Raw genomic sequence first — 27,551 nt, 5'->3', positions numbered from 1 at the left:
TGGTCCGCGGGTTCAGCAGCCACAGGGACAGCAGGGATGGGTGCCAGATCACGGAGGAAGATTGCGTGGGTGCTGGCACCCAAGTTCCTTCTCAGATTTATTTGTAGCACTGTGACCCAACACAAATGATTGCGTCACTTCCTCATATTTAATGGAATTAGTAACAGCACACACTTGGTAGACAAGGACTGTTGCAGTTATCTACGGCTAGATGGCCAGCCACCCCAGGATTTCCCTGGAAGCTGGGGGGCGGGGGTCCGTGCCTCACAGCGTGCTGGCTGTAGGCCTGGGCCCCTCTCCACAGGCTTCCTCGCAGTGTGGTGGCTGGCTGCCTAGGACCAATGTTCCAACAGACCACAGCTGTGAGACCTTTTTATGACGTGGCCCTCAAGTCACACAGTGTCACCTTTGCCAAGCTGTGTTGGTTCAGGCAGTCACCGGAGCGTCACTCCCCAGATTCAGGGGGAGGGGATGGGTGTCAGCCTGGCAGGGGCTCTGCTCAGTGCCTGGTACCGAGCAAATTCTGAATCGGGTAGTGATGGTCATGACCATCACTGGGACGTTCCCGAAACAGCAGCTCCATGCTATGCCAAATTCCTCCTGGAGTTTGAGGACAACGGTCTGTTTCAGACCCAGAACTCGTGTAACCATCTTTCCTTTTATTCCTTGACCACTGGGGCACTCAAAGACCGTATTCCCTGCCCAGGCATTGGCCTTTTCCTTGGAGTCTACGAGGAACCTTTCTGAGCTTCGCCGTGGCCCAGGGGACCCATGGTCTCTCCCCCAGGACCCTCCTTTTAAGGGCTCTCCCCCTACCCTGGGTCCAAAGTTTGTCCACTGCAGATGGGGTCTCATCACCACTGGAGACCCCACCTTCAGGAGCAGAGGAAAGCAAGGCAGGGGGGGCAGAGTGCCAAGATGGGGAGTCAGGGAGGCCAAAGCTGCTCTAGAGTGGTGAACGGGGGTAGGACTCGGGCACCTGCACTCTGCACGCCTGGGGCTCAGCCTCCTCTCCCACCACTTCCTACCTTGTAATGATCTGCGACAAGAAAGGGTCTCAAATGCTTTGCTCCAAGACTTAGCACGAGCCCTGGGCACCCCAAACTCTGTCCCCTTTCCCTGCTGGCACGGGGACAGCCCTATGCTGCTCTGCCTCTCCCCAAGTTCCCAAGACACCAGCAGCAGGATAAAGACCATGACACCAAGTGCATAGGAAATAGTTTTATTTCAAAGTATATATTGAAGGCATCCCAAAATCTTAAAGAAGATTCCGGACACCGAAGCCCATAGAACAAATAAATAGGCAAATCTGCCCCACCCTCTGGGGTTGGAACTAGATGTTGGACACTGAAAAGGGTGTGTCCTTTAGTACATAAGAGTCTCTGAAATCATATAAATATACAATACTTTGTAGCAAATCAGCATTAAATACAGGTCACTGAATTTTCATAACTTCATTTGTCTCATAGACTAAAAGTTCTGTACATCCAGCTCCCGGACGGCCCCACCCCAGCCGGCCCATCTCTGACCCCAGTCAGTGTGCAGACATCCCTAAGTGGTGGGGGCTTCACAGCCCAGAGCCCCTGCCAGAGGGAACAGGGAGGGCGCGGGAGGGCCGTCCCGGACCCCGGACCCCCAGCTGGGGTCTGCAGGAAGCTGCTGCTGAGGCTGCCGCCTCCCTTTCCCACCCCTGGCCTTCCAAACCGAAGGTGGGGTCTGGGTGGAGGGGACCTGCGGAATTCTAGAGTGAGTGCAGAGCACTTCACTGGTGCACACACCAGCCCCCCCGCCCCCCAGCAGCCGCCAGACGCGGAGGCGGCCAGTCACCCAGTCACATGGTAGCGAGTCCTAGCAAAGCACCAAAAAGAAGAGTAGGAACCAGGACGTGGGGCCCCTGCCACGAGGGTGCTGCAGGGGGGGCCACACGAAGGCCTGAGCGGGCACCAGCCCTCAGCACTGATGACGCCTGCTGTGCGGTCGACAAAGGCTGGTTTTGTAAGAAAAACAAGGTGTCTGCAGTGCCCCGTTCCCAACAAAAAAGCGTTACAGGATACCTCTCCCTGTAAGTCACTATGGGAAATCCTTGACCTTGGCAGAGCCCAGCCCCACTGGAGGGCGGCTGGGAGAGCTCCAGCAACCATAGCACTTGTTCGCCCTGCACTCCCCACCCGGCCTTCGCAGAGACAGCCCACGAGGTCCAGGCCTACATTCTTCCTCTAGGAGGGCACGCTGCGGGTGACTGGTCAGCAGTCACCACATCTACCTGCGTGACACATCCCCACACCGAGTGGGCAGGCCACAGTGGCTGGCACAGGGCTCCGTCAGTCCTGAGCAGTGCAGCCCTGCCCTCCCTGCCAGGAGACGAGCCATCCTGCCTGGGCAGCCTCCGCCTGCACAGGCACTAAAGACAGAGCCTTCACAGAGCACGGACGACCCCTGGGGGTCAGCCTGCTGGGAAGGCACTGGAGCCAGAGAGAGGCATCCCCAACCCAGGGAGTGTGCAGTCAGACCACTGCTTGGGGGAGGACAACACTCCTACCAGGAGGGGTGAAGGCGACACCTGGGGCGTGAAGAAGCCCAGGCCCAAGGGATCCCACAGCCAGGCCTGCCCGGCGGGGGAGTCCCAGGCAGGCCCACCACCCCGCCTTCCCACAGTGCTGGGCACAGTGGGTGTGCGGAGGTGACCATGTGGGTGATGACTGAGGGGATGGGAAGGGCTAGCTGGAGCTGGAGCCACTCCAGCCAGGGTTTCCGGAGCAAGAAGTCTAACCTGACAGCGAGGACGCCTCACCAGGGCATGAGGTGGGGACCTCAGCTACAGCTCTTTAGGCCACAAGACTTCCTCCCCACCCAGAACCACCCACACCCTCCAGCCAATAAAAGTGTTTCAGTGCTGCTTGTGAAGGGATAGTGCTAGAACATTCTTCTCCTGGTAAGAACGCATCTCCAACTTAGTTCACTGGGAAAGGCAACTCAACGAACACTTGCTTTCCAGGTTTCTAATGAGGGAAATGCAAACATCTTCCTCTTCGGAAGAGAAACAAATCCAACCAAAGGTTACTTGGGGACCTTGAGCAGACAAGGCCACTCACTCCCCAGAGAAAACCAGGGACCCCTGAGCTGTGGAGTTTCCCAGGAGCTCCTCCTGCCATCCGCTCCTGGAGAAGCCCCAGGCTTTCGAGGAGCGGGCAGCGTCACCCTGCCCTGCAGAAACGGCGGGGGAAGACATTAAAGACTCAATCTGGACTCTGCTTCTCGCTGACTCCCTCCCCACCTCCCCCTTCTTCTAAGGAGGGGCCAAACTGCATTTCAAACCTTGCAGCCAACCATGGAGGCCGGCCTGCCCGGGGCTTCCTTTGGAAGCAGCAGGATTCTTCGCTGCCACGGGAGGGCGAGGGCACCTACAGCCACCTGCCTGGCGGGGTGTCCGTGCCAAACTCCCGGGCCTCCCAGTAAGAAGCTACACACTGGCACCTGCAGGCTTTTGCCTCTCTTGCATCCCCCAGGGAGGACGGTCCCAGAGAGGTCTCCAGGTCAGGTGGCAACATGGCAGCTGGAGGGTGGGGAGCGGATGGGGCCACCCAGTGTTTGCCGCAGCCCCGGTTCACTGGAGCTAGGATTTACTCAGCACGTCCCTCGGGGCCGCCTTCAAGGCCGCACTCCTGTCCGCTCCCACTAGCCTGCACCGCTGGGATCACCCACCCCTGCGAGGGGTGTTTCGGTGTGACACCCAGCGCGGGGGAGGAGCCAGGCAGGCAGATCCCCTCCATCCAGGGAGCTGGCCCACTGGGACGTCCGGCCCTGGACGTGGAGTTCGGGACCCCGCTGCAGCCATCGCCGGCCTGGTTCCCGATGCCCCAGACCAGCAGAGCACATAGGCCTGGGGAGGCAGGCCTGGACCACTCCCAGACTCTCAGGGGAGGACTTGTACCCCACAAGTGGCCCTCCTCTCTCAGGTGGGAGCAAGGAGGTGTAGGCAGTGGCAGCAGGAGAGGTCACCTGCTGGAGCCAGAGACCTGTGCTGGCAGGGAGGCAGAGGGAGGGGCGTCTGCGACGGGCTGTGGTCCCAGCAGCTCTGAGTCAGGCTCTACATGCACAGAAACTCTCCTGGGGTCAGATCCTGAGGCTCACTCAGCAGCCCGAGCCCAAGCTCCACCTGCTGAGCCCAACCTATCCTCGTGCACGAAGGCGGGGCTCACAGCCCCCTGCAGACGTGCCTTGTCACCTGCAACGAGGCCCTCCCGGGCCGGGCCGGGGCTAGTGCAGTTCGTTGCGGTTCTGCGGCAGCCGTGGCCGCGCCACATCCATGTCACTGCTGCCACTGTCCAGTTCAAAGCCTCGCCCACCCGAGGGCATCTGGGGCATGAACTGGCGGAAGATGCTGACGCTGCCATGCCAGAAGGTAGGCTCTGGGAGCCGTCCCACGACACTCCAGGCCCGAGTCTCTGGGTCATAGGCCTCCACCACATCAGACAGTTCAAACGTATTGTCGTAACCACCTGAGACGTAGAGCTTCCCTCCAAGGACGGCCAGGCTGCCCCCCACGTGCACCTGCGGGCCAAGGGGGACAGGCAAGTGGAGGCTGGCAGCCAGGGCAGGGCAGAAACCCCCCAGTCTCTCTCCATGGAGAAGGCGCCCGGGACCCTTGGGAAAGCTGGCCTCCATACCCTTCCCAGGACAGACCAACACCCCAGCTCAGAAAACAGGTCCCAGGGGGTCCCAGGCCATGCCTGGTCCCTGTGCTGCTGGGAGGCCATTGAAGCCACGAGTTTCCCTGCGAGCAGCATCAGCCTGAAGCAGGATCGGCTGTTCTCCCCGTCATGCAAGTGGGAAAACAGCCTTGTATGGCTGATGGAGGCCGAGCCAGCACCGGACTCAAAGTCTGGGCTCTGAACCACAAAACCGGACAGTCTCGTCTTTCCCAAATTTGCTATAACGGGTAGGTCGTTACGGGGAAAAACAAAGTTACATTTTCTAAACGTAAAGATGTTAAACTGGGATGTTGTAAACTGTGACAATTGTCGCAACTGCCATGCAGAGGTAGCATGAGAACAGGTCTGGAAATTTTAAGGAAGACAAAAAAGATGTGAGTGGGTATACACAACTATCTGGGACTAAGGAAACTGCCCATGTGGCCAAATGCCGACACGCTTGCCCAGCTCCATCACAGGGTCAGGCTCAGCACCTCTCTGCTCAACAAACGGAGAGGAGAGACCCTGATCAGATAGCAACAGTGTCCTGTTTAAAGCACACAGTAGGCACTCCATAAATGTCTTCCCAGGGTCACTCCTGTCTGACCTCATGCCCTCTGCTGTCCCCTTGTTTGCTCTGCTCCAGCTACACTGGGCTGTGGGGCTTTCTCTACAACCACACTCAGCACACCCTGCCCCAGGGCCTTTGCACTTGCTGTCCCTCTGTGGAACACTCTTCCCCACGTGCTCTCTGACTTACAGCAGGTACTCAACAAATACGGGTCTGGTGGATGAACTTGCTAAACTGTCTGACCCTGGGATTTGTTTAAGGTCTCACTGCCCCACAGCATGAACTGAGGGAAAAACCAGTCCTCTATTAAGTGAGGTAACACTGGGAAAGGACTCAACACAGGCTCCACCCATCAAGACTAGTTCCCAAACACGTCATACCAACACTCTGGCCAGAAAACAGGACCAGCCTGTGCTTCCAATGCCAACACGTTCACATAATTACCTGATTCATAGATGGGATCTTGTCCCATTCATTCTTTGTGGGGTTATACACGTCCACCTCCGCAGAATCGTCCCTGTGGGTGGGAGGAGAGGGGGGGAATGTGTCAGAGCCAGGAGGAAGCCATTCCTGGGTGTGAGGAGCCGGAGAGGAGGGCCACGAGGGCCCCTCTCCTTTGAGAACTTCTTTGATCCCATCTGGTAGTCCAAAGCCCAGTGAGACCCTAGCCCTGGTTTGCAGGGGCCAATTTCAGGCCCTCACACCTATCTGGCCTGGGCTCTGAGGCCAGAACCAGACTCTGCTTCTCAAATCTGAAGATCCCCTTCCGGTGCTCAAACCCTCCCCACTGCTCTATACCAACGTAGCCGTCCTGTCCTCACGGCTGCCCCACTGGCTGGCTTCAGAGCTGAACTTTTCACAGCTCTTCCCACCTGTCTCCTCTCAGTCTTCCACCTGGGCTTGTCTTCCCTTCCACAGCTGACCAGGCCAGGCCAGCCCTCCTGCCCCACTGCACACTGCCATGCGCCCTGACGGCTCCTGGGCTAAGGCCGTCTCCTCCGCTGTCAGTCCCCCAGGCTCCTCCTGTTCCTGGCTGTGTCCTGGGTGCCCAGCAGGACAGTCACGGTCACAGGAGAGAAGTACCAGGGCTGCCCTTCCGTTTGGGGTCAGAATCCTGCCACCTTGTTTGACACACTCTTGATTCCTGCAATAAAAGGCTCAAAGGCCCAGCCTCGAAAAGCAGAGACACTAACCCCCAAACGGCAGTGACAGTAACGAGGCCGGGTCAGCAGAAGGGCCGGTCAGCAAACACATCAGGCCGTGGAGAGCAGACTCGGTAGCAAGTCCCCAGCGCTGCCTGCCACTGCACGCGCACCAGCAGCCGCTGGCTAAGGGGCAGGCTGCATTCCAAAAAAACCTTATTTATGGACACACAAGTTTGCATTTCGTGCAACTTTTCACATCATAAAATACGGCTCCTGCTTGGATTTTTTCCCCCCCAACCATTTCAAGATGTAAAAACCATTCTTAGCTTGTGGCCCCCATGACGAGGACAATTAGCACCAGAGGCTGCTGGGCCCCTTCCCCGCCCCCTCCCGGAGAGGAATAAGCTGCAGCCAGAGGTGCCAGGCTGGACGGTGCTCCCAGCTTCTTCTCCTGTGGGGGGCTCGGCACCCCAGCCAAGGAGCCTCACACAGGGGCCGAGGCGGGGCACTGGAGCAGGGAGTGGCCCAGGACAGCAGCCGTTGAGGAGCTGAGGCCTCAGCCTGGCACTGGGTACCCCTGAAAGAACGGCCTGTGGACAGGAGCTGCCCTGACACGTGGCATTCCGTGGCTTATTAGGCAGTGGGGTCATGAACCGGGTGGCTCTGGGACAAACACTCAAGTGCATCAGAACGAGACTCCGGGCCTTGCCTGCACTGCACCCCTGGAGGACAACCGGGGTTGTCTTTCCTTGCTGCACACTTGCTCCGCCTGGTGGCCGGGGGCGGGGGGTGGGGTGGGGGGGTTGTTGGGGGAGAGCGGAGCCCACCTCCCCCAGCCTCCCACGGCTTAGGTGAATCCATACAAAGGCTAACAGTGGGCATGGGGGAGGCACCTGAATGCTTCCACCTGGGGGCTGGTTAGCAAGTGACAAGAGACTCCGACGTGGAGGAGTAAGGCACAGGGGGCCTTCTGTGGGCAGACTGGCCCCTGCGCCCGTCTTGCTCAGGATCACAGGGCAGGGAGGACATTCTCAAAGGCGCTCAAGCTGGAACTGCTACTGAAGGGCTGAAGCCAAGGTTCTGGCACTCTGAGAAGTATTTATAGCTGTCCCCACCCCCTCTCTGAAGACATCTACCTTGACTTGGGGGAGGGAGAGCTGGGTGAAGGGTCAGATGACGTTTCAGAATAGGACCAGAAGCTGGTGGAAATCGCAGGGCTTTCTCAGAGCGCCCTGTAGGTTCCTGGCCTACAAGGATGTGTGGCAAACGGTGCCATCTCTGTTCTGAATGTGCTCACCAAGAAAGCCTGAGGAGGGAGCCTCGGGTCTGGGGGAGCAGAGTGGAGGGGCAGACAGAGGCCAGCGCAGCTTAGGACGCAAGACAAGGGGTACCGCTGAGGAGCCAAGTACGTATTTCCTCGGAGGCTCCCAATTCAAAGCCCCAGTCTGAAAGGGGATGGAGGAAACCATTCAGACCTAACCCCCTGGAAGCCTCGGCTGCCATCTGTGAAACAGGGACGACAGTGGTGCCCATCTCGTCAGACATTCACGGGGATCAACTCGGAGACAGGCCACACAGAGCTCAGGGCCCCGACATGTGCTAACTCTCGTCATTGTCCTCGTGTCCCCCAGCTAGCTTTGGGGCCTGCTCCATCCCAGGTCCCTCCCTGGTCCAGCGTGGCTGTGGGATTCTTAGAGAACAGCATTCACTCCACAGGGCTGTGAGGCCTCCCTCTGCCAGGTCAAGTGGGGAGGGAACAGACAGGACCTACGCCACGCACTGAAGGCCCAAGTGTTGCTCTACGTCGAGGGGGTGGAGCAGAACCCCTGCCTGGCTCTTGCACCTGGTGGCAGAGTGTGGACACCCTGCTGGGTGAGCACAGGGTCCCTCTGACAAGGCAGCACCTCCCTGAAGACTCAAGTGTCCAAAAAGTTCTCCCCTAGTCTTTTTAAGATTCAAAATCCCTCATGGTAGAGCAAATTCCTTTATAAGAAATGCCATGTGACAACAACCAGGGGTTAAACTGGGACCCTCCAGGCAGAAGAGCAAGCAAAGCAACACATTTTCTTTAGCTTCTAGGAATCTCAAGAAGTTCTCTGAGAAGACCTAACTCCAATCAATCAATCAATCGATCAATCAAAGGCTCTAACTCCATCAGTTAGGATCCCTTAACTAAGAAAACCTAGAGCCCATAGAAACTGTTCTAAGAAATGGGGCAGCACAGAAGGCTCCAGGTTAGAAAGACCTAGCCTGGGCTCCCAGCACGGCCTGCTTCCTCATCTGTGAAATGGGAGCACAGTGATAACATGCCTCGGCACAGGGCCTGGGCAGGAAGACCGAGAAGGGACATCGGCCGCCGGGGACTCACCTGATGAAGTACATAAGTCCATTCAGAGTCACGGTCTTGGGGGCGAAGGACCAGGGTGGGAGCTGGCCACAGTCCACCAGCGACCACAGGTCCGTGTCCGGGTGGTAACACTGCATCACCATGGTCTCCTTGCCGGCCAGGGAGCCAATGGCATAGAGGCGGCCACGGCAGGCGGTGGTGGAGCAGTTGTCCATGGGGTAGGTCATGGGCTGCAGGGCCTCCCAGGAGTCCGTGGTGTGGTCGTAGCGCTCCGTGCTGTCTGCGGCCACCACGTACAGCAGCCCGTCCAGCACGGAGGAGCTGTGGTACTCGCGGGCCTTCAGCATGGGCGCCACCTCGGTCCACTCGTTCACGCTGGAATTGTACCTCCACACACAGTCATAGAGCCGGGAGCCGTCAGACCCACCTGCCGGGACGTGCAGGGGACAGGTCAGCCCGTGCTGACTCGGGGTGAGTCACCCACCCCTGCCTCCGTGAACTTCCCCGAGGGAGTCTCCCAGGGCAGGAAGGAACTACATTGGGTTTCGACGTAAACAACCGTCCTGTAAACAACCATCCTCTCCTGTCCTCTCTCACCAAAGCCACAGCTCCACGCTGGGGCAAAGGCCATGCACATGCTGACCACAGCCCAGGAGGATGACAGAGCCTCAGGACGTAAGAACAATGCTAAATATGTGTGGGTCATACAAAGGCCCTGCAGGCACAATTCCAAGTAAACAATAACCTCGGTCTGGACACCACCCCCCCCCCACACACACTGTCAACCACCTCAACTGAACCAGGGAGGGCATTGGGCTCAGGGCCAAAATTTCTGGGGAGCCACAAAGCAGGTGGGTAGGGTGCACAGGGACTTGTTCAAAGAATTCTAGCCTCCCTGGGCACCCCAAACAAGCCAGTGCCAGGACAAGTGGAGAGGAAATCTATTTTCCTTTGCACACAAGAGCCCAACACAACAAGTAAGAGGAGTGGAATGCTAGGGCTCCAGTTCTTGATTCAGGTGGTTACCGACACGTGCTCTGTCTGGAAAAATGCATCAAGCCCTATAAGCACAATGTCCCCTCTCTCTACGTTTCTCTCAAAAAAAAGTGCTAACCCCCTCCAGTGGTGCTGGCTATAATCATACATTAAACCAGGTCTACCCAGCACATTAGATTTCCACAGCGTGATGGGACCCCAAGAACCCTGGGAGTCACATCCCCTACTGTCCCCCAAGCTGGCGCCACAGGGCCGAGGATGCATGACATTCTGTCTCATAGCCTTGAGCTTTTTAAAAGACAAAGCTCTTACAGAGTGCACTCTGCCTGCTTTCTTCCTTGTAAAGGGTAACTGTCCAAGGCAGCTGAAGCTAGCTTTGTCGCCCCCATGAAATTCCCTACAGGCAGCTGTATGGAATGACCCAGCCACCTGTCTAAACCCAAAGGATTAGCTGCTCAGCTGAGACATTTATGGAAGGGGTGTGCAAAGTTGGGGCGAGTCTAACCAGTTCTGGGAGGGAGTTCACGGGCCAGACGTTCATGTGTTGGGAGGGCACAGTTCCCAAACACAGGGCCAACCTCAGGTTGGAAAGGGACTGATTCCAGCATATTCCAGCAAAGGCTGAAACAGAGCAGCAGGCGAAAAGAGGAGCTGATGTGTCCTTAGGCCAGGATTCCTCCACTTGTCAACGAGGGTTGGTGGGGGTGGGGAACACGAGAGCTCTGAGCTGGCTTTCTCCTGAATGTGGCAGGCTGGGCTGGGTATAGCGGCACTGATGGCCCGGCCCCAGCCTCGGTTCACCGACTGACCGGTAACAGCCTTCCGCTGGGCCCAATGCTCGCTGAGTCGGGTTCTTTCCTTATATAGCTGTCACAGAGACCGCCCCTCCTCACCCCAGGGAAGGAGGTAGCCCCATGTCTGAACTGGGATTTATCTGTAATGAAAAATGTGGGAGATGCCCAGGACCAGAGCAGGCTGGGACCCGCCCAGCATGACTCGGCAGTGTTTTGGGGTTTGGGCCAAGTAACTGGAAGAAAACCTCTTAGCATGTGACCATGTTTACAGTCGCTGGGCAGGGAGCAGCATGAACACCATGTGACCCCCAGCGCACAGCCTAGGTGCAAGGCTAAGGGAACCTTGTCACTGGTGACAGAATGAGTGAGTCAGGGGGCCCGTGTGGCTCAGCTGGGTGGGAGAAATCCCCAGGACCCGGAACAGATGTCTCATGGAGCACCAGCCCCTGCCTGTCCCTGGATTCCTTAGAGGGAAAAAGAAAGCACCCATTGTGTGGGGTGAATGCCCCTGTATCCTCTAACCAAATGGGGGTGGGGGCACCTCCCGGGCAAAGAGTGGGCTCATCTGTCATCTAGGCGGCTCCCCCCGACCCCGCACCGGGGGAACAAAGAGACCACAAGCAGCTGCTTGTCCCCGCTCACACAACTGTCTTCTAGATCTAAAGTACCAGCTCTAGAAGTGTACCCACTAGCCAGCTGGGGGCGGGGGGGGGGGTTGGTGGAGGGAAGGGGCCGCTCACACTGTGGGGCGGTCCCGGGATTCACAGGTTCCTCCAGCAGGAAAACGCGCTCTCCTGGGGGCGCAGGAGGCTAACCCAGAGTCCTCCCGGCTGGCCCCCAGTCCCCTCACCCGTCACGTAGATGTCATTGCCCAGCGCCACGATGCTGTAGCCGCCGCCCAGGTGGTCGGGGAACTCGGCCAGGTAACGCCACTGGCCCGTCTGCGGGTTGTAGCAGTCGACGGTGACCAACTCGTCGCAGTCCTGGTCGCAGCCACCCACGAGCACGAGGATCTCCGCGAGGCCGGTGGAGGGGCGCGGGCGCATGCGAGGGCAGGGCCCGCGATCGTGGCGGTCGTAGCGCGCCGCCTGAAAGTCGCGCGCCTCGCGCAGCAGGCGCAGGCAGGGCGGGCAGCGCGCGACTAGCGGCTCGGCCTCGACGTGCGCCAGCAGGTAGAAGCGGCGCACGAAGGGCAGGCGCACGGCCTCCAGCAGCTGCGGCCAATGCACGGCGCGGCGCGGCGGGTCCGCGCGCACCCAGCGCAGCGCCAGCTGGTAGGCGGCCTCCTCCTTAGGCACACACAGCCCGTCGTCGCGCAGGTAGCGCAGCAGGCGCGCCAGCGGCAGGCGCTCCAGTTGCTCCGGGCCCAGCTCGCCCACGTGGCGCAGGATGAAGCGCTGCGCCGCGCTCGCCAGGCCCGCGCAGCTGAAGGCCTCGGCGAAGTCCTGCATGTCCAGGCAGTTGGCCAGGTCGAGCTGCTGCTGCAGGAAGGCGCCGCACGCCTCCTTCACCGCCGGGAACTGCAGCAGGTCGGCGGCTCGCAGCAGCGGCTCGGCGTTGTCGCCGCTCACCGCCACGCGGCCCGTGTAGCTGAAGTCTAGCAGCAGCTGTAGCATGTCGGGCGGCACGCCGTGCAGGCGCACCCGCTCGGCGCGGCTCTCGCGCAGCTGCCCCGCGAACATGGCGCGGAAGTAGGGGCTGGCGGCCGCCAGCACAGCGCGGTGCGCGGGGAAGTCGCGCCCGCCCGCCGCCTCCAGCGTCACGTCCAGGAACTTGCGCTCGGCGCGAAGCTGGCTCAAGCCGCGCAGCAGGCTCAGCGCGTGCGCGGGGTCCGAAAAGGGGAGCACGGCCAGGGGCGCCGGCCGCTCCATGGTGCCGTCGCTTGGGGCACTGGGACACGCCGCGGCCCGGGCCAGCGGGAGGAACGCCGCGCGCCCCGCGCCGCCGCTATAAGTACTGCCGGGCGGTGCGGCCTCGGGGCGGGGGCGGGAGGGGCGGGGCGTCTCTGGCCCCGCCCACTTAACCCCTCCGGGTCCGGCGCCGCCGCCCGCCCTGCGCCCCAGGCTGAGTCACCCGCCCGTTCGCCCCGCGTCCGCGCCTTTCCGGGGCTGCCCGAGGCCCCCCGCCCGAGCCGGGCACGCCGGGCGACCAGTGTCCTCTTCGTCCCGGGTCGGGGCCTCCAGGACCCGCCCACGACCCACCGGGCCCTGATGTGGAGCGAAAGCCGGCGGGGGCGAGCTCGGCGCCCGGAACCCGAGCCACCCCTTTCGCGCCAGACTTGCCTACCGCGTCGGCCCCTGAGCCCCTGCGTGGCTCGCTACAATGCCTTTTTCTTGTTTTGTTTTGAATTCCACTGGTTCCAAGGGTTACTAGTTAGCCTTATCGCTGGGCAGATTGCAAAGGCAGGATTTTTACAATTCAGGACCAAAGCTTGAACAAGTATAAGCTTTTTAGATGACGTTTTTTCTTGGCGCATTTATAAGTGACACGGGGCCAGTTGCCAGGAATCCGCTCCACTGTGTTCCTGCAGGAGTTTCAAACTTGACTAACTCGGTCATTAACTTTCGTCAGGGCACAAGGGGCAGTTTTACTTGCCGATTCATAGAGACTCAGGCTCCAGAGCTGCCTTGAGAAGGGGTCAGGCCTGCTCGGGTTCGACCCCCAGGCCTCCTGGCCCACCTCTCCTGGAAATGGAAGACAGAGAGTAGGAGACAGTCGTTAAGAATTCAGAAGAACGCCTTATGAAGCTGAACAAAAGGCTCAAGGACCAGAAAATTACAATAATATAAGTAATGTAATAAATCTGGGGAAAATAGTTTTTCCTATTCCAGGAGAGGGGACACTAGGGGCCCGGGGGAAGGTGCCTTTAGTTCAAGGTCAGACAGGGGACTGCCTTAAAAACCAGGGGTGTGGGCGTTCAGGAACGTCACAGTCACTTGTGGGGTGACTGTGAAGAAAGGAATCTTCCTTATTTTGTTCCAGGAGATACAATGCCAGCACTTTCAACATAGCCATGGTTTTTCTTTAATGTACGCTTTGCCCACTTTTAGAAAAGACCCTTATTTTGACTACAGTCCTTTTGTTTCTCTGAAGAAACCTGGGTTTTGGTTATTTAATAGCCCCCACCCAGGCCCTGTGGGCCTTGCAGACATTCCTGGGGAACGCCTCACCCACTCGCCCACGTGTGTCCCAGGGCGGGCCAGGCACACGGGGGTGGGGGGGTGCGGTGGGGGGGTTGCTGTCATTTCTTGGTTCCAGCTAAGTCGGTGCAACCTTTGGAGAAGACATCTTGTTTTTATTCCATCCCTGAAATGCGAACTGCAGGCTTTGCCTTGTCCTCGTGAATCTCATCATCTTGCCATGAGAATATATCTGGTCCGAATTTCAGCATGGGAAGCGCAGGCCTAAGTAAGAAAACATTCAGGTACCCAGGCAGCTGCCTGTTGCCCATAGATGGACTGTTCACACAGCTATTAACGGCAGCGGCAGCATTCCTGGGCCCAGGAGCCCGGCCAATAGCTTACTTGCACAGGCTTTGTGACAAGAAAGTCTGAGTAGCCAGGAAGTGGGATGTTTGCAGGGAAAAGTACTCCAGTCCCTCTGGGTCAGAACACGTCCACCTTGCCGAGAAGCAAAGTTTTAATAAATCAAAAATGTTTCAAGAGTGAAGAACGGAGTCTGGTTTTGTGTAATTATTTAAATAAATCAGCCTTACTGTGAAGCCTTGATGAATGATGATGCATATGTTTATTGAAATGGAAAGATATTCATGCTATCCTGTCGAGCAAAAAATCTGATTACCCGTAGTATGACCCAATTTGTTGTCTGTGCTCATATGCCTACAAAACAACTGTGAAGGTAACATATTCTCTAGGTGGTTAGGTTTGTTTTCTTTGTGCTTGCCTGTGTATTAAGGAAATAATACCAGTTTAAAATGAAATTAAAGATTTAGTTCTTGAGAATAAAATTAAAAACTCAGTTCTTGAGAAAAAAGGTATATTATTAATATCCGGCACCTAAAAGGGGAGCATTTGAAGCCACATGTACATATCTAAGTCAACAAAGGAATGTGGTCAGAAAATAAACAGATTCAGACCCATCAGCTGTGTTTGGAAATCTGAAAAACCTAACCCAGGCATGCCATCTAGTTCCCTTTTCACTCATCAACCTTAAGAGTTCAAGATGGGAATGTGAGAAATTCATTTACTGAAGTATGACCATGTGATTGATACAGTTGGCAAACTCTTCAAATGTCATTCCACAGCCCAACATGGTAGAAACACTAGTGGTTGGTAAGAAAGGTGTTAGCTCTAGTCAAGACCCATAGTTTGGGGGAAAATGTTTGTATTTAAAGATTAAACTTCTGGGGAGAGGGCAGTTGGAGGGAGGAGCGGGAAGGGTGCAGACAAAAAAAAAAAAAAAAGTAAACTTCAACCATGAAAGTTTTTAAAATTTACTTGTTCCGCAATCATGAAAATGGTCTCCGCCTGAGCAACTTCTTTATGATAATGTAATTTAACAAATAATGGTACCATTTTAAACATTCACACTATGCAATTTTGATACTTGAATTCTAATTTCAGGCAGACAGGACAAGAGGTCACTGAGATCATTTTATAAAAGCCACTGTTATCCTTTTTTTTCTCCCTTTGAGAACATTTAGGAACATACTTCAGCATTTATACCATCAAAAAGAGATCGCACCTTTTGTCCTATTGTACACCCTGATTCTTTTCAGCTTCTGGACCACCTGAAGTGTGGCTTGTAGTGAACCCACCCTATGTAAACTTTCCTCTAAGGGACGCTACTAGTATTCGCTATTTATTAAGTGCAGTATTACATGTAAATGAGATACTGTAGATCAAAACATTTCCACAGTATCTGGCATAGTGGTAGCTATTAATCTTTATAGTTTACCTGAATGAGCCATACACAGCAAGTCCATTTGACCTGTCTGTGCATAAGTTATTTTCCTTGCTTTATAAAGAGTTGACAATACATGGTTTAAAACTTATTTATTAATGACTTAAAACTATTCACATACATATATTCATACAGTGGTCAAGGTACTAAAAGTTGAAAACAAGACGATTTGGGGGAATTATCACTTTTTTCCCCCCTTTCCTGGACATGGAAGTGGAAAAGTCAGAAACTGCGGCTAGGAACTATCCATACGAATTCCATACTATTTTTTTGTTTTAAGATTTTATTTATTTATTTGACAGAGAGACAGCCAGCGAGAGAGGGATCACAAGCAGGGGGAGTGGGAGAGGAAGAAGCAGGCTCCCAGCGGGGGAGCCCGATGTGGGGCTGGATCCCAGAACTCCGGGATCACACCCTGAGCCGAAGGCAGACGCTTAACAACTGAGCCACCCAGGCGCCCCACGAATTCCATACTATTAAAGCTGAACAAAAACCACCAATAAGCATTTCTGGGAAAAACAAATCTTTGGTTATGTTCATGCCCGCACTCAAGCACTGAGTTATAATGGGAGGCAGAAAGCTTTCCTGAATGTTCCCCAAATGAATGTAGTGTAGCCGGTGAGAATTAGAAAGGTGAAGCTATATTTGGTAACTCAATTAAAATAACTACATTCTCAAGTTACTTACTGGGAAACTATGGTATTCTTAGTATTTTAAAACTTGTCACAACCTGTGCTAACTTTTTTACCCCTTCTTTTCCAAATAACTATAATCTTCAGCAGATATATCTATATACTTTTTTTTTTTTTTAGCAGAAAACAAGGAATCACAGACTCCAAGAATCTGGCTAATGCTCTTGCATTAATCCTTGAATTCCAAATTTGCCCCTTGGAGCCCAGGTGTAGTGCAGGACACCTGAGAAATAAACTAGATAAACCAACTACATTCCCCCACGTGTACATACTATGCTATTGAATCTGGATCAGTTACTGGTATTCTAGTCCTTCCCTGAGACTAGAGATGGGATGGTAGATATAATGTCTAAACTTCCTCCAAAGGGCTAAATTTCCAAGGGGAATCAAAGGAGACCAAGAAGGTCCTCCATGAAAATACTTGGGTGGCAGGCAGGAAACAAGCACACTACATCAGGTAGTACTGGTCACATCTGTGTACTAAGAACTACTGTTTATGAATAACTTATTCAAGAAATATCTATTGCGGGGCACCTGGGTGGCTCAGGTCATGATCCCACGGTCCTGAGATGGAGGCCCACGTGGGGCTCTCTGCTCAGTGGGGAGCCTGCTTCTCCCTCTCCCTCTCCCTGTAGCTCCCCCTGCTTGTTCTCTCTTTCTCTCTGTCAAATAAATAAAATCTTAAAAAAGAAAAAAAATATCTATTGAGTTCCTATTCTGAGCAAGAATTATCACTGTGACATGACACAACCCAGGTTTGTAATGTTCTTTCCTCAGGGTGACTGAGTGGTTTCATTCAATATAGATCCCCGAATTCTAAGGCTTTGTCATCAAGTCCATCATTATTTTCAAATAAAGAACAAATTCTTTATTTCCCTTTCTTAATGGGAAGGGGACTTAGTATTTACTACGTGGAAAACTTACATCATAGCCAACAATGATCAGTTACAAAAATTCCTTCTTATTTGTACTTCACCTCCAATCAATATTCTTTTTAGCATTTAGGCCTTTAAACTAACAATAGGATAGGGGTGCCTGGGTGGCACAGTGGTTAAAGCGTCTGCCTTCGGCTCAGGGCGTGATCCTGGCGTTATGGGATCGAGCCCCACATCAGGCTCCTCCGCTATGAGCCTGTTTCTTCCTCTCCCACTCCCCCTGCTTGTGTTCCCTCTCTCGCTGGCTGTCTCTAGCTCTGTCAAATAAATAAATAAAATCTTAAAAACAAAAAACTAACAATAGGATAATATCCTTCGTGGTGGCCCTTTCTTATTCAGGCAAAACAAGTGGCCCTGGGCAACGCTGGCTGATCTCAGGACATTTGCTCTGGTCACAGTGATCAGGTAACATTCCAAATCCGGCTAAATCACCTGAATGTGACAATTCTCTAAGAAGCTGTTGGTGATGTTTTCAAAGGCCAAGTCCAACGTCTGTTTTTAATCTTACTAACTTTCTAGAGCACCTCAACTTGTTATCCAACGCTGGGAAGGCACTACTGAAATAACATTAAAAGATAAAAACAACAATAGTAAACTACCATTATGGAGAAAGGAACTACGAAAAAACTTTTACAGTTTAGGAAACCGCGGCTCAGAAGTGTTTCTGAGATAAACCCAGTCCCTTAACCAGTAGTTTCCTTCAGAATTATCTTAATCTAAACAGCAGTAGTCAACCAACGAGGCATCACTCCCTCAGAAATAATCTCCTAGAGGTTCTTCCAATCATCTTTCTTGATTTAGTAAGTCCAGGAGTCAGTTTTCTGATTCGAATTTAAAATTTTACGTCCCTCCTCTTTAACGCAGTTCCTTTGTCTTCGAAGCTACCAAACACGTTATTGAATCATCTATAGATTTTTTTTCCCCCTTTCAAATGGTTATCAAAAATGTTCAAAAACGTCAGGCCTCTTCTGGTAATTTTATCCGAGCGGATAATTTTCAACTAAGTGTTCAGAGTCAATTAACCTTCAACATATAAAGTTGTAAAATACTCAGCCGTCCACCATTTAAATTCCGCAAACTCCATCAAATATCAATAAAATCATTGTCAATACCAAATCTCTCAACCACTCCTGTAATCCTGTGAGGTTTACATTCAGAAAATAATTCAGTTAAAGTAAGAAAACAGGGGTGGTCCCAAGATCGGGCAGAGAGGAGAGAGAGAGAGAGAGAGAGAGAAAAGCGAATTTAAGACTAACATCTTCCAAAACACTGATAACCCCGGCATAGAGTTTTTAAAAACGCAGTTACTCGACACCCCAACGTGGATCCTACAGACCCCAGGAGATCCTCGGTCCCGCCGACCTACGACCGCCGGGACTGGAGGAGCCGTATTCTGGCCGCGAAAACAAGTTTGCCCCGCCGGGTCCGAGCCCAGGGGGTGGCCGCGACGTCAGCGCTCGTCGCCCCCGCCGCGGGGACCACGGCCCTACAAAGGGGCACGAACCCCCAAGTCCAAAAGGAGACGGCAGATGCCGCCGCCCTCCTCGACCGAGGCCGTCAGCCCCACCCCCACCCGCCGGGTTGACCCCCGCCCCTCGCCCCCCGCCCCCGCGGAGACCGCGGCGCTACCGCTCGCGCCGCCCCTCCCCCACCGCACAGCCAGCGCGAGCCTCCGCACCTCCCCCGCTCCGGCAGCCTCAGGTCCCGGAGACACCGCCCCCACACACCGGGCAGCCGCCGCGGAGCTCTATGGGGGCTGGAGTCCGCGAGGCGGCCTTTGTGCGCCTCAGAGGCGGAGCTGGGACTACTACTCCCACAATGCTTCGCGCCCGCCCCTGCGCCTTCGGCTTCCCGTCGCCCACAGACTACATTTCCCGACAGCCCTCGCGGCTCTCCCGCCCTCCCTCCCGAGACACGAGCCGAACTGGGCGTCAGGTCGGGGAGCGGGTCGGGTTCCCGCTCGCCGCCGCCGCCGCCCCCCGCAGCGACTCTCCCGCCTCTCGCACCGCGCCGGCCGCAGGAGCTGCATCGCCAACTCTGCTTGGCCGTGGAGCCGCCGGCCCGGGAGCACTGAGCCGGGGACGCAACGCGCCGAGCCCCCTCATCATCTCCAGCCGGGGCGACCCCTCTCGGGTCCGCCCTCGCTCTGTGCGGCCGCCGGAGCCCCCAGCCCTGAGCGGCTCGGTGTCCCGGCGCCCGCATCCCGGGCCCCTGCACTCCCGTAGCCGCCGCCCCCCACCCTGAACATGGACTCCGACTCTTGCGCCGCCGCCTTCCACCCGGAGGTGAGTGAGGGCTGCGTCTCGACCGCCCCTGACCACCCCCACTCCAGTCCTGCGCTCCCCGCAGCCGGACCCCCGCCGGCCGAGCGCCGCCCTCCCCTCCCCCAGCCTTCCCTCGTCGCCCCCTTGGGCGCCCAACCCCGCCCCCCACTCGGGCCCGCGCCCGGTCCTCCCTGCTGGCCCTCGCTTCGGCGTCCCTACCGCGGGCGTCCGCGTCCTCCCGGCGCCCCTTCCCTCGGGCGCAGCACCCATCCCTCCCCGGCCTCGCGTAGCCCCGGGACCTGTCTGAGCCCCCGGCCCCTCCCCGCCGGCTTGGCTTACTCCTTCCCCGCCCCCGGGGACTCGGTCCCAGCCGCCGCCGCCTCGCGTTCCCGCTTCTCTTAGGAGCCCCCTCCCCCCTCCCGGAGGGGCTCGCGGTCCCCCTCGGACAGGGACTCCGCTCCGCGCGCCCCCGCCTGTTCCCTTAATCCCCCGGGCCCGGTAGTCCGCGCCCCGCCCCCTGACTCCCGCGCGGCCCCCGCCCCCTCAGGCGCCGGGGGCCTAGACCTGCCGGGTCCCCACCCCCGCAAACACCCGAGTCGAGCCCCCCACCCGCGTTGCGCTCTCCTCCCCCTCCGGGGCCCCCGCCCCCCGGCCGCGGGCTTTCTCGCCCCGCCCCGACTCCCCCCCCTTCCGGGGATCGGCCCTCGGTTCTCCCGGGCGGCCCCTCCGGCGCCCCCGCCTCAGCCCTCTCTCTCTCTCCGGAGGCCCGCGGGGCCGGGGTGCGGGTCCAGCCGCAGGCGGGTGGGGGAGGCGGCGCCGGGTGCGTTCGCCCGCGGCGCTGCCGCCTGAGGGGTTCGCGGGGCCCAGCAGCCCCGGACCCCGAATCTTGCCCGGCTTCCCGCGCCCCCTCCCCCGCGGGATGGGCCCCGCACCTTCCGGGGCCGGGTGTCGGCGGGGGGCGGCTTCCGCGGAGGGCGGGGATGGGGGCCGCACCGCCATCTGCTTTTCCTAAAGGCGGCTAGGCGGGCGGGGCGGGGGCGGGGGCGGCGCGGGTCCCTCCGCCCCGGGCCCGAGCGCGCCGCCGCCTTCCACTCCGCGTCCAGGACCCTGACCCACTTGTGCTTGTTCCCCGTCGAAATAAAAGTTCTCGCCGAGAGTTTGAGGGCCGAGGGCTGCGGCCCTCCGACCGCGGCCAGAGCGCGGGCGGTCAGTTCTTCCCGGGGGTGGGGGCAGGGTCTCTCCGACGCAGGAAATGCCGGGGACCGCTCCGAGGCCCGTGCTCCGCCAACCTGCGCGCCCCCCGGGGTCCGAGCGGCCGGGGGTGGGAGGCGGAGGTGGTCTGCTAGAACCAAGTTGAGAAAATAACAAGTGGAGTCCTTGGAAGGAAATCTGCGGGCAGCACGCCGGGTGCTGTGCCGCTTTCTTAGCCTTCGGTCCTGGGGAGGGGCTGGGCTGGCTCCAGGAACCCACCCCCCAATTTCCTGTCCCGCGTTCGCCCTTGCAGGGTAGTGGGATCCTGGGCCTTGGAAATGGTAGCTGAGTACTTAAGGATGGGGTTGGGGTGGGTGCTACGGTGCGTAAAGGAGACCTCAGTAGATATGCTAGTCGAATAAACCGAAATAAAGCAGAGTTGTTTTGCTTAGTAGCAAATAAGGGTTCTTTCTCCCGGAGCTGGCCTTTCTCAGGAGAAAAGCCCTTCTTGTTGAGGGCATTTCTAGATTGAATGGAGACAGGACACATAAGCCAAAATCCTCTCGTATTTCATTTTCATCTTCAAGGTGTGAGTAAACCCAGCCCGAGCGTTTCTGGTTTATTTTTTGAGTCAGAGAACATTTGGGTGCTGGCTCCCTGGATGTTGGGTGCTGCAGCGGGGGGGGGGGGGGGGCGGGGGGGCGGAGTGTTAGAAAGTGTTAGGAGGAGGGGTCCACTCTCAGCCCTGGCTGGGGAGGGTCAGGTCTGAGTCAGCTTTGGACCAGGAGGAGTTGGTTTCTGAAATCACTTAAAGTGCTTGGATTACAGCTGCAGCTGGATTTTATTTTCAAAATGGAAAATCTGTAGCAAAAAAGTAGTTATGAGAGCTCCTGATAGGCCTGGAGACCCTGATAGATAATGTCAGAAAATGCCACAGGAGGACTAAGAAGTAGACTCTCGTACATGTTTTTATCTCCTCCCCAGTTTCCCGGTGTGCTTGGCATAACATCACAATACCCCTCTTTCAGCCTTCTGAGTGCAGTGTTATTTCTTGACCCAAACCTACCTTATCTTGTTTCTTAGAGTGTTTGTAAATGTAGCAGTGTATTTTCCAGTGCTTGACAATAAAAGCTCCAGCTGGCTTAGTTTTGTTTCTGCAATTCCACCTACAAGTGCCTACTCTCAAAAACACCCCGTTTTCTCGCCTGCTAACAGGAGTGCTCCCCCAGTTACAAGAGGCGCAGGACTGTGGAGGATTTCAACAAATTCTGCACCTTTGTCTTAGCCTATGCTGGCTACATTCCTTATCCAAAGGAGGTAATAGTGCTGCTGGCAGTGAAACCAGTGGCCCGTGGGGGTCCGGGAGGGGTGGTGCGTGGCAGGGGGGGACGACGTCAGAGAGCTGTCAGGTTGAAATCTTTCTTAAAAACTTAGCCCAGCTGGGAGGTGGTTCTTAAAAATCTGATAGAAAACGCAGGCTTGTCTAGAAATGATTTGATAAACTTTGAGTCTTGGTTTGCAGATGACACGTTTGACGTCCATCTGCTCTGAATTTCCAGCGCTCACTGAGTGCCTACAGTGGCCAGGCAGTGGTCTTGGCCCTTAGATATATGAGATGGGTGCTGTTGTTGATCCCATTTTACAGATGGGGACACTGGGGCACAGGCCTGGGGTTCAACCGGATGGTTAGGCCTCGTCTACACTGGCCTTCCTGGTGAGCAGCTCCCTGGTTGCTGTGTGCACCATATTACAGAATCTTCAGGGACTTGTGGCCAAAATCCCGTGCTTTAAGGGATTTTTTTTTTCCTTGCTAAATAATGGGTAGAAGTGAGGACCGCTATTGTCATGGTGCTCAAACTTGTACAGGACTAGAAAGAAAGGAATATGATATTTCTAAGAGACCAAACCCCACCATTGGCTTATCATTTCTGTTGCTGTGTACGTGGATAAATGCATCCTTTGTGCCACACAGAATGTTGCTACTATTTGCAAATAAAATGCTTGAGTGGTCTGAAGGAGCCATAGGGATTAGCTCACTGCTTTGGGGCAGTAATTACCTAGTTTGATTTTGTAATATTTGGGGGTATCTCCAGTTTTTAGGAAGAGTGCCAGGAAATTCTCAAAACTAATTTAAGTTTGTTTAATTAAAAAAAAAATACACCCCTTGGGAGGGCAAATGGAAGGGAGATTTTACAATCCGGGAAAGATAAGGGGGGATCAGAGGGTGTTCTTGGCAGCTTTCTAGATATTTACTGGGCATCAAATGAGTTCCTGGGTCTGGGACAGGGGCTGAGGGCTCAGCAAGGGAAGGTTTTCCTCCTGGTGGGTTAACATTCTATCTGGAAGGTCACAGTAAAGTACTCATGACACCATTCCTAAAGAGTACTGCTTACGAGAGCCGAGAAGGTCATGGTTCTGATAGCCCTCGTCTGTAGGCCTGACTGGCTGAGCGCGCCTAGGGAAGCTCTGCTCGGGGCCAGCTCTCGTTGCTGGGGACTGGTCACAACATTCAGCCTCGGCTACCTGTGCCTCTGTCCTTTCAGGAACTCCCTTTGAGGAGCAGCCCCAGCCCTGCCAACAGCACCGCGGGCACCATTGACAGTGATGGCTGGGACGCTGGCTTCACTGACATTGCGTCCGCGGTGCCCCTGCCAGTCTCTGACCGCTGCTTTGGCCACCTGCAGCCCACCCTCCTGCAGCGAGCCAAGCCCAGTAACTTCCTGCTGGACAGAAAGAAGACAGACAAGCTGAAGAAGAAGAAGAAGAGGAAGCGAAGGGACAGTGACGTGCCTGTGAAGGAGGGGTACATGGGGAGCCTGTTGAAGCTGGAAGCCGCTGATGCCTACGTGGAGACCCCCACGAGTCCCACCCTGCAGGATATCCCCCAGCCTCCTGGAGACCCCTGCTCGGGCTGGGACTCCGATACTCCTTCTAGTGGATCTTGTGTCACTGTGTCACCTGATCAGGTCAAAGAAATAAAAACTGAAGGCAAACGGACTATTGTCCGGCAGGGGAAGCAGGTGGTGTTCCGGGACGAGGACAGCACTGGCAACGATGAGGACATAATGGTGGACTCTGGTGAGTGGCCCCTGCCGGACTGCCGTGCTTGTGGCTGGGGGTCCCGAGAGCGGCCCCTTCCCTGGAGTGTGACAGGAGAGTGTGCCCCACTGCCCCTAGGGAGGAAGGTATCAAAAGGTGGACTGAGATGTTTAGGAAGGGCTGATTGCGGCTAGAAACAGCTGAGATTCCAGGACAGGCCTCAAAATATAAAAATAAATACAGCTTCTAAGTAAACATCTCCTGGTTAACTCCTGGTGGCACACATTTCGGTATCCTTTGTCGTGCATTTACTCCACTCTCGGAGAGGGAAGGACTGCCCTGCCCTTCAGTGTGTGTGTGTGTTGAGGACCAGGCTTCTCTGCAGCTCAGCTGCTCTGCCTCCCATCCTCCCCATCCCCCCGTCCCCTGCCATGGGCTGGGGGGCGGGACCCCACTGGGGAGGGAGTGCAGAAGTGTTTTCTCTCCTCTTACACGTGTCTCCCTTCAGATGATGACTCCTGGGACCTTGTCACCTGCTTCTGCATGAAGCCGTTTGCTGGCCGCCCTATGATAGAGTGCAACGAATGCCATACCTGGATTCACCTGTCCTGTGCGAAAATACGGAAATCCAACGTTCCGGAAGTGTTTGTCTGCCAAAAGTGCCGGGACTCCAAGTTTGACATCCGCCGCTCCAACCGTTCTCGAATGGGCTCGCGGAAACTGTTTCTGGACTGACTGTTGGTGAGCGAGGAGAGCATGGGCGAGGAATCGGAAAGGAAGAGGGGCCTTTTGGTCCCTCTCTTAGTTGAGCACAGAACTCTCAGCTCTGGTGCGGGCAGACCCCTGCCATTCAGGTGCCTAAGCGAAAGGATAGGCTGTCCAAGGTATAACCTGTATATAGCCAGTGACTGAATAAAATCCTCGTTGGCCAAAGCTGCTGCTAGAGCTGTGTTCTCTGCAGTGGAGGTGGGCTACTCACCCAAGTACAGGGGCCTCTCTTCGGCTGAAAGTGAGGGTGCGTGGTAGTTGTGAATTCTTGCTGTCATTGTTAACGAACTCCCGCCGGCTGGAACCAGTGCTAGCTGTTTTCCTGCTTCCGCTGGCTTGGGAGAGGAGATGTTCAGTTTCCCAGGCCTGTTAATGAACAGCCATATGTGTAAGCTTTTCCTTAAGTGTAAGTCTTTGACCTAAGTGTCTGTACAGCAACCATCGAGCTGCCCCTACCTTTGTGGCCTGCCCTCTCCCTGCCTGGCTGCTGCCTGTCCATCCCTGCGGGCTGCCAGCTGGAGTCCTCTGGTCTCACCCTTGAGAGGAGCCCCGGGGCGGCGGCTAGCTAGTGATCCCTCGGTCTCCTTCTGTTTGTTAAAAGGGACAGTATGTGGCCACTTCTTGGTGGAAAAGGGGTTGGTTGGGGGTTGAGGTGGCCCGTGTTCATAACTCAGTTTCCTGTTTTGCACGATGTAAAAAACCTGTCTTTTTGCACGATATAGCCAAAAGTATTGGCAGATTTCTGCCGGGGTGCCCTTTCCAGTTGGTGTATGAGGTCCTAGGGGTGCCCAGGCGAGCTGTTTTCAAGCGAGAGGGCTCTTGGATTTTGTCCTCCTCTCTTTCCCTCACCTTGTTCCAGTAGCAACGTAACGGTTAGGCAGTCACGGGAATGGCTTTCCTCTACATCATGAGGAAGAAGAAACTCGAGGGGAAGGCCTCTCCTGTGGTTGGTTCTTAGGATGCCCTCATACAGGCTGGCCTGCTGGTTTCACGGGGCAAGGTTAGAATTTGAAGCCTTTTTTGTTTGTTTGTTTAAAATTGGCGAGTAAGCGATAAGGTAACGTTGGCCTCCAGGAATATACCACTGAACTGTGCAGACTTCCTTAGATCTGAACTGGGACCCTGGGCTGGGGAGCTTCCCGTGCAGGCCAGCTCTGGAGAAGCCCAGGAGTTTGTGCCTGCATCTCCCACGGGGCTCTGTCCGAGGGCCGCTGGTGGCTCTGGGCCCGCAGGGACAGGAAGGCTCCCACTTTCTCCAGAGCTGACAGTGTTCTTTAGCAGTTCAAATGCTCTTCTCAAAAATTTTTCTTTTTTTTTTTTTGGTAAGTGGACGGGTGTGTTTTCATACACATTGTTTCTTGTGAAGCATGAAAAGGGAAGAATGCCCAAGTTGGTCATATTTATTTACAGCAGGGTGGACCCCCAGTCTCTCTGTTGGGGTCTTCATGTGGCATCCTCGTGTCGGGCCCCCCGGGGGACTCTGTTCACGTTCTCTCCCTGAGGCACAAAGGGGGCTGGAACTCGAAGTGGCTGAGTTCTGCGCTAGTATCGTTCATGCTTCACCAGCCAGCTGCTTTTTGTTTTGTTTTGTTTTTAATTCTGTTGCTTATATTAACACAGAAATAGAGAGAAATAGTTTCTGAAACCCAGTTTATCGTGAAGATCCCCAAGGGAGAAGTTCTGCTGTAGAGAAAAATAGTAAGAAACGGGCTTAGAAACCACCTTCTCCCCAGACAGCTGTCTGGCTCTGCTGAGGGCAAACGTCCAGGAAAAGTTGGAGAGGAATTTGCCAAAGATCTGCCCCATGACATTGCCTGTCCAGTGTCTTCACCATGAGAATAGCCAAAGTTCCAAAGTTTTTTTCTTTTTTAAAAAAACTCCACGAAGTTTTAAAAGTGCATTTAAGAATACGTGTGATTTTAGCGTGGAACTGCCAGGCCTGGCGATCGCTGTATTGCCTTTCGAAGGTTTGATACCTGGTGATGCCTCTGGAAGGTACTTGATAGTCATTTCGATCTGTTTCCTTCATTTCCTTTTTGTTCTATTAACAGATCTATCCCTGTGGGTGGTGTCTAGGAAGTCAGGACACCTTGGTTTTTGTGTTAGCTTGAGCTGGGCAGCTGCAATCAGCTTTATGCAAATTAGGCGTGGCCCGTCTAGGGGCTCCTGGTTGGTGGCTAATAAAGTGAGGGGAGGGTAAGATGTCACCCCAAGAGCAAGCCCCTCTCATTGGCATTGGCCAGGCCAGACACTTAACATCGTTTACATGGTTCTGTGTAATTATAAAGTTTATGTGTATAAAGCGAAGCTGTTTCTGTGAAACTGTATATTTTGTAAATAAATATATTGCTACTTTGAGGTTCATGCCTAGCTCCAGGTGTTTGTTTTCTCTGGGGAGGACAGTGGTGTTTCTGCTCTCTTCCTCACCTCCCCCAAACCATGCTGACTATAGACTTGGGGAGATAAAGGCTGAGTTCATGGTTTACAGGATGAAGCGTGCTCACAACCCTAAATGTACTTTTCTAGTAGGTTCTCCAGGATCAAACCACAGTATGAATAGACATGAATAGCTTTCACAGTTTCATCATGCTGTGAATTAGCTTAAGCCCCAATGAGTGGTTACCTGCTTTGTTAAAAGCAGCCTCCTCTGAGGTTCTGCAAGCAGATTTGCAATCTCCCAGGGGTGCTCATTCTGCCCCTTTACACTTGGGGGTCCCATCGCCTGTGCTTTTTCTGTCACTCAGCTGTGTTTGCCCACCTCTAATCTGGGACCCACTAGTAGTCAACTAGTACTTCCTTTCGAGCAGCCAAAATCTACGCATCAACATCTCTTAGAATCTTGGAAATACTGGCCAGGTTGGGTAGTGAGCCCTTCTCTGGTTTCCAGGTGTCCAAGGCGGTTGGTGGGTGTGTCTTGGCTCCTCAAAGCAAGGCGGTGAGGGCCTCGGGCTTTCGAGAACGGGTGGAGCTCGCACCGGCGGCGCTTTTGGGGTGTCGGGCAGGGGCTTTCTCTGGGACCACCCCTTGTCTTGGTACCCCGGAGCCCATCTGACTCGGGCGATGCGGGTCACACGGAGCGCGAGAGGAGGTGACCCTGCAGCAGAGCGGAGGCAGGCCCGCCTCCACCTTCCGGCGGCCCCGCCCCGTGTCAGGCCCCGCCCCGCCCGCAGGCCCGGCCTTGCCCCGCAGGCCCCG

The 27,551-nt window shown here is 55.4% G+C and overlaps 2 protein-coding genes across 2 annotated transcripts; one reads left to right on the top strand and one right to left on the bottom strand.

Moving 5' to 3' along the window:
- Nucleotides 1-1,206: 1,206 nt before the first annotated feature.
- Nucleotides 1,207-12,481, bottom strand: KLHL21 (kelch like family member 21). Its single transcript, XM_045803556.2, has 4 exons — nt 11,395-12,481; nt 8,776-9,181; nt 5,707-5,779; nt 1,207-4,551 (listed from the first exon to the last, which is right to left on the bottom strand). The coding sequence occupies exons 1-4, from the start codon at nt 12,413-12,415 to the stop codon at nt 4,258-4,260; spliced, it is 1,794 nt and encodes a 597-aa protein (XP_045659512.1). The 5' UTR covers nt 12,416-12,481; the 3' UTR covers nt 1,207-4,257.
- A 6,526-nt stretch (nt 12,482-19,007) lies between these two features.
- PHF13 (PHD finger protein 13) lies at nt 19,008-26,720 on the top strand. Its single transcript, XM_045803557.2, has 4 exons — nt 19,008-19,379; nt 21,765-21,866; nt 23,093-23,627; nt 24,097-26,720. Exons 1-4 carry the CDS (start codon nt 19,341-19,343, stop codon nt 24,321-24,323), a joined length of 903 nt encoding a protein of 300 aa, XP_045659513.1. The 5' UTR covers nt 19,008-19,340; the 3' UTR covers nt 24,324-26,720.
- Nucleotides 26,721-27,551: the final 831 nt, after the last annotated feature.

The sequence above is a fragment of the Ursus americanus genome, chromosome 33 (assembly GCF_024610735.1).
Source record: "Ursus americanus isolate L20-20 chromosome 33, mUrsAme1.1.p, whole genome shotgun sequence".
Lineage (NCBI taxonomy): Eukaryota > Metazoa > Chordata > Mammalia > Carnivora > Ursidae > Ursus > Ursus americanus.
This window is presented reverse-complemented; position numbering and strand designations above follow the sequence as displayed.

What these genes read in the sequence shown, in the direction of transcription:
- PHF13 (XM_045803557.2), top strand. Translation starts at nt 19,341, where the DNA reads ATGGACTCCGACTCTTGCGCCGCCGCCTTCCACCCGGAG. An exon ending in CCGCCGCCTTCCACCCGGAG is followed by an intron (nt 19,380 to 21,764) that starts GTGAGTGAGGGC and finishes GCCTGCTAACAG; the next exon opens with GAGTGCTCCCCCAGTTACAA. An exon ending in ACATTCCTTATCCAAAGGAG is followed by an intron (nt 21,867 to 23,092) that starts GTAATAGTGCTG and finishes CTGTCCTTTCAG; the next exon opens with GAACTCCCTTTGAGGAGCAG.
- KLHL21 (XM_045803556.2), bottom strand. Translation starts at nt 12,415, where the DNA reads ATGGAGCGGCCGGCGCCCCTGGCCGTGCTCCCCTTTTCGGACCCCGCG. An exon ending in GGACTTATGTACTTCATCAG is followed by an intron (nt 5,780 to 8,775) that starts GTGAGTCCCCGG and finishes TCCCACCCACAG; the next exon opens with GGACGATTCTGCGGAGGTGG. An exon ending in AGATCCCATCTATGAATCAG is followed by an intron (nt 4,552 to 5,706) that starts GTAATTATGTGA and finishes CTTGGCCCGCAG; the next exon opens with GTGCACGTGGGGGGCAGCCT.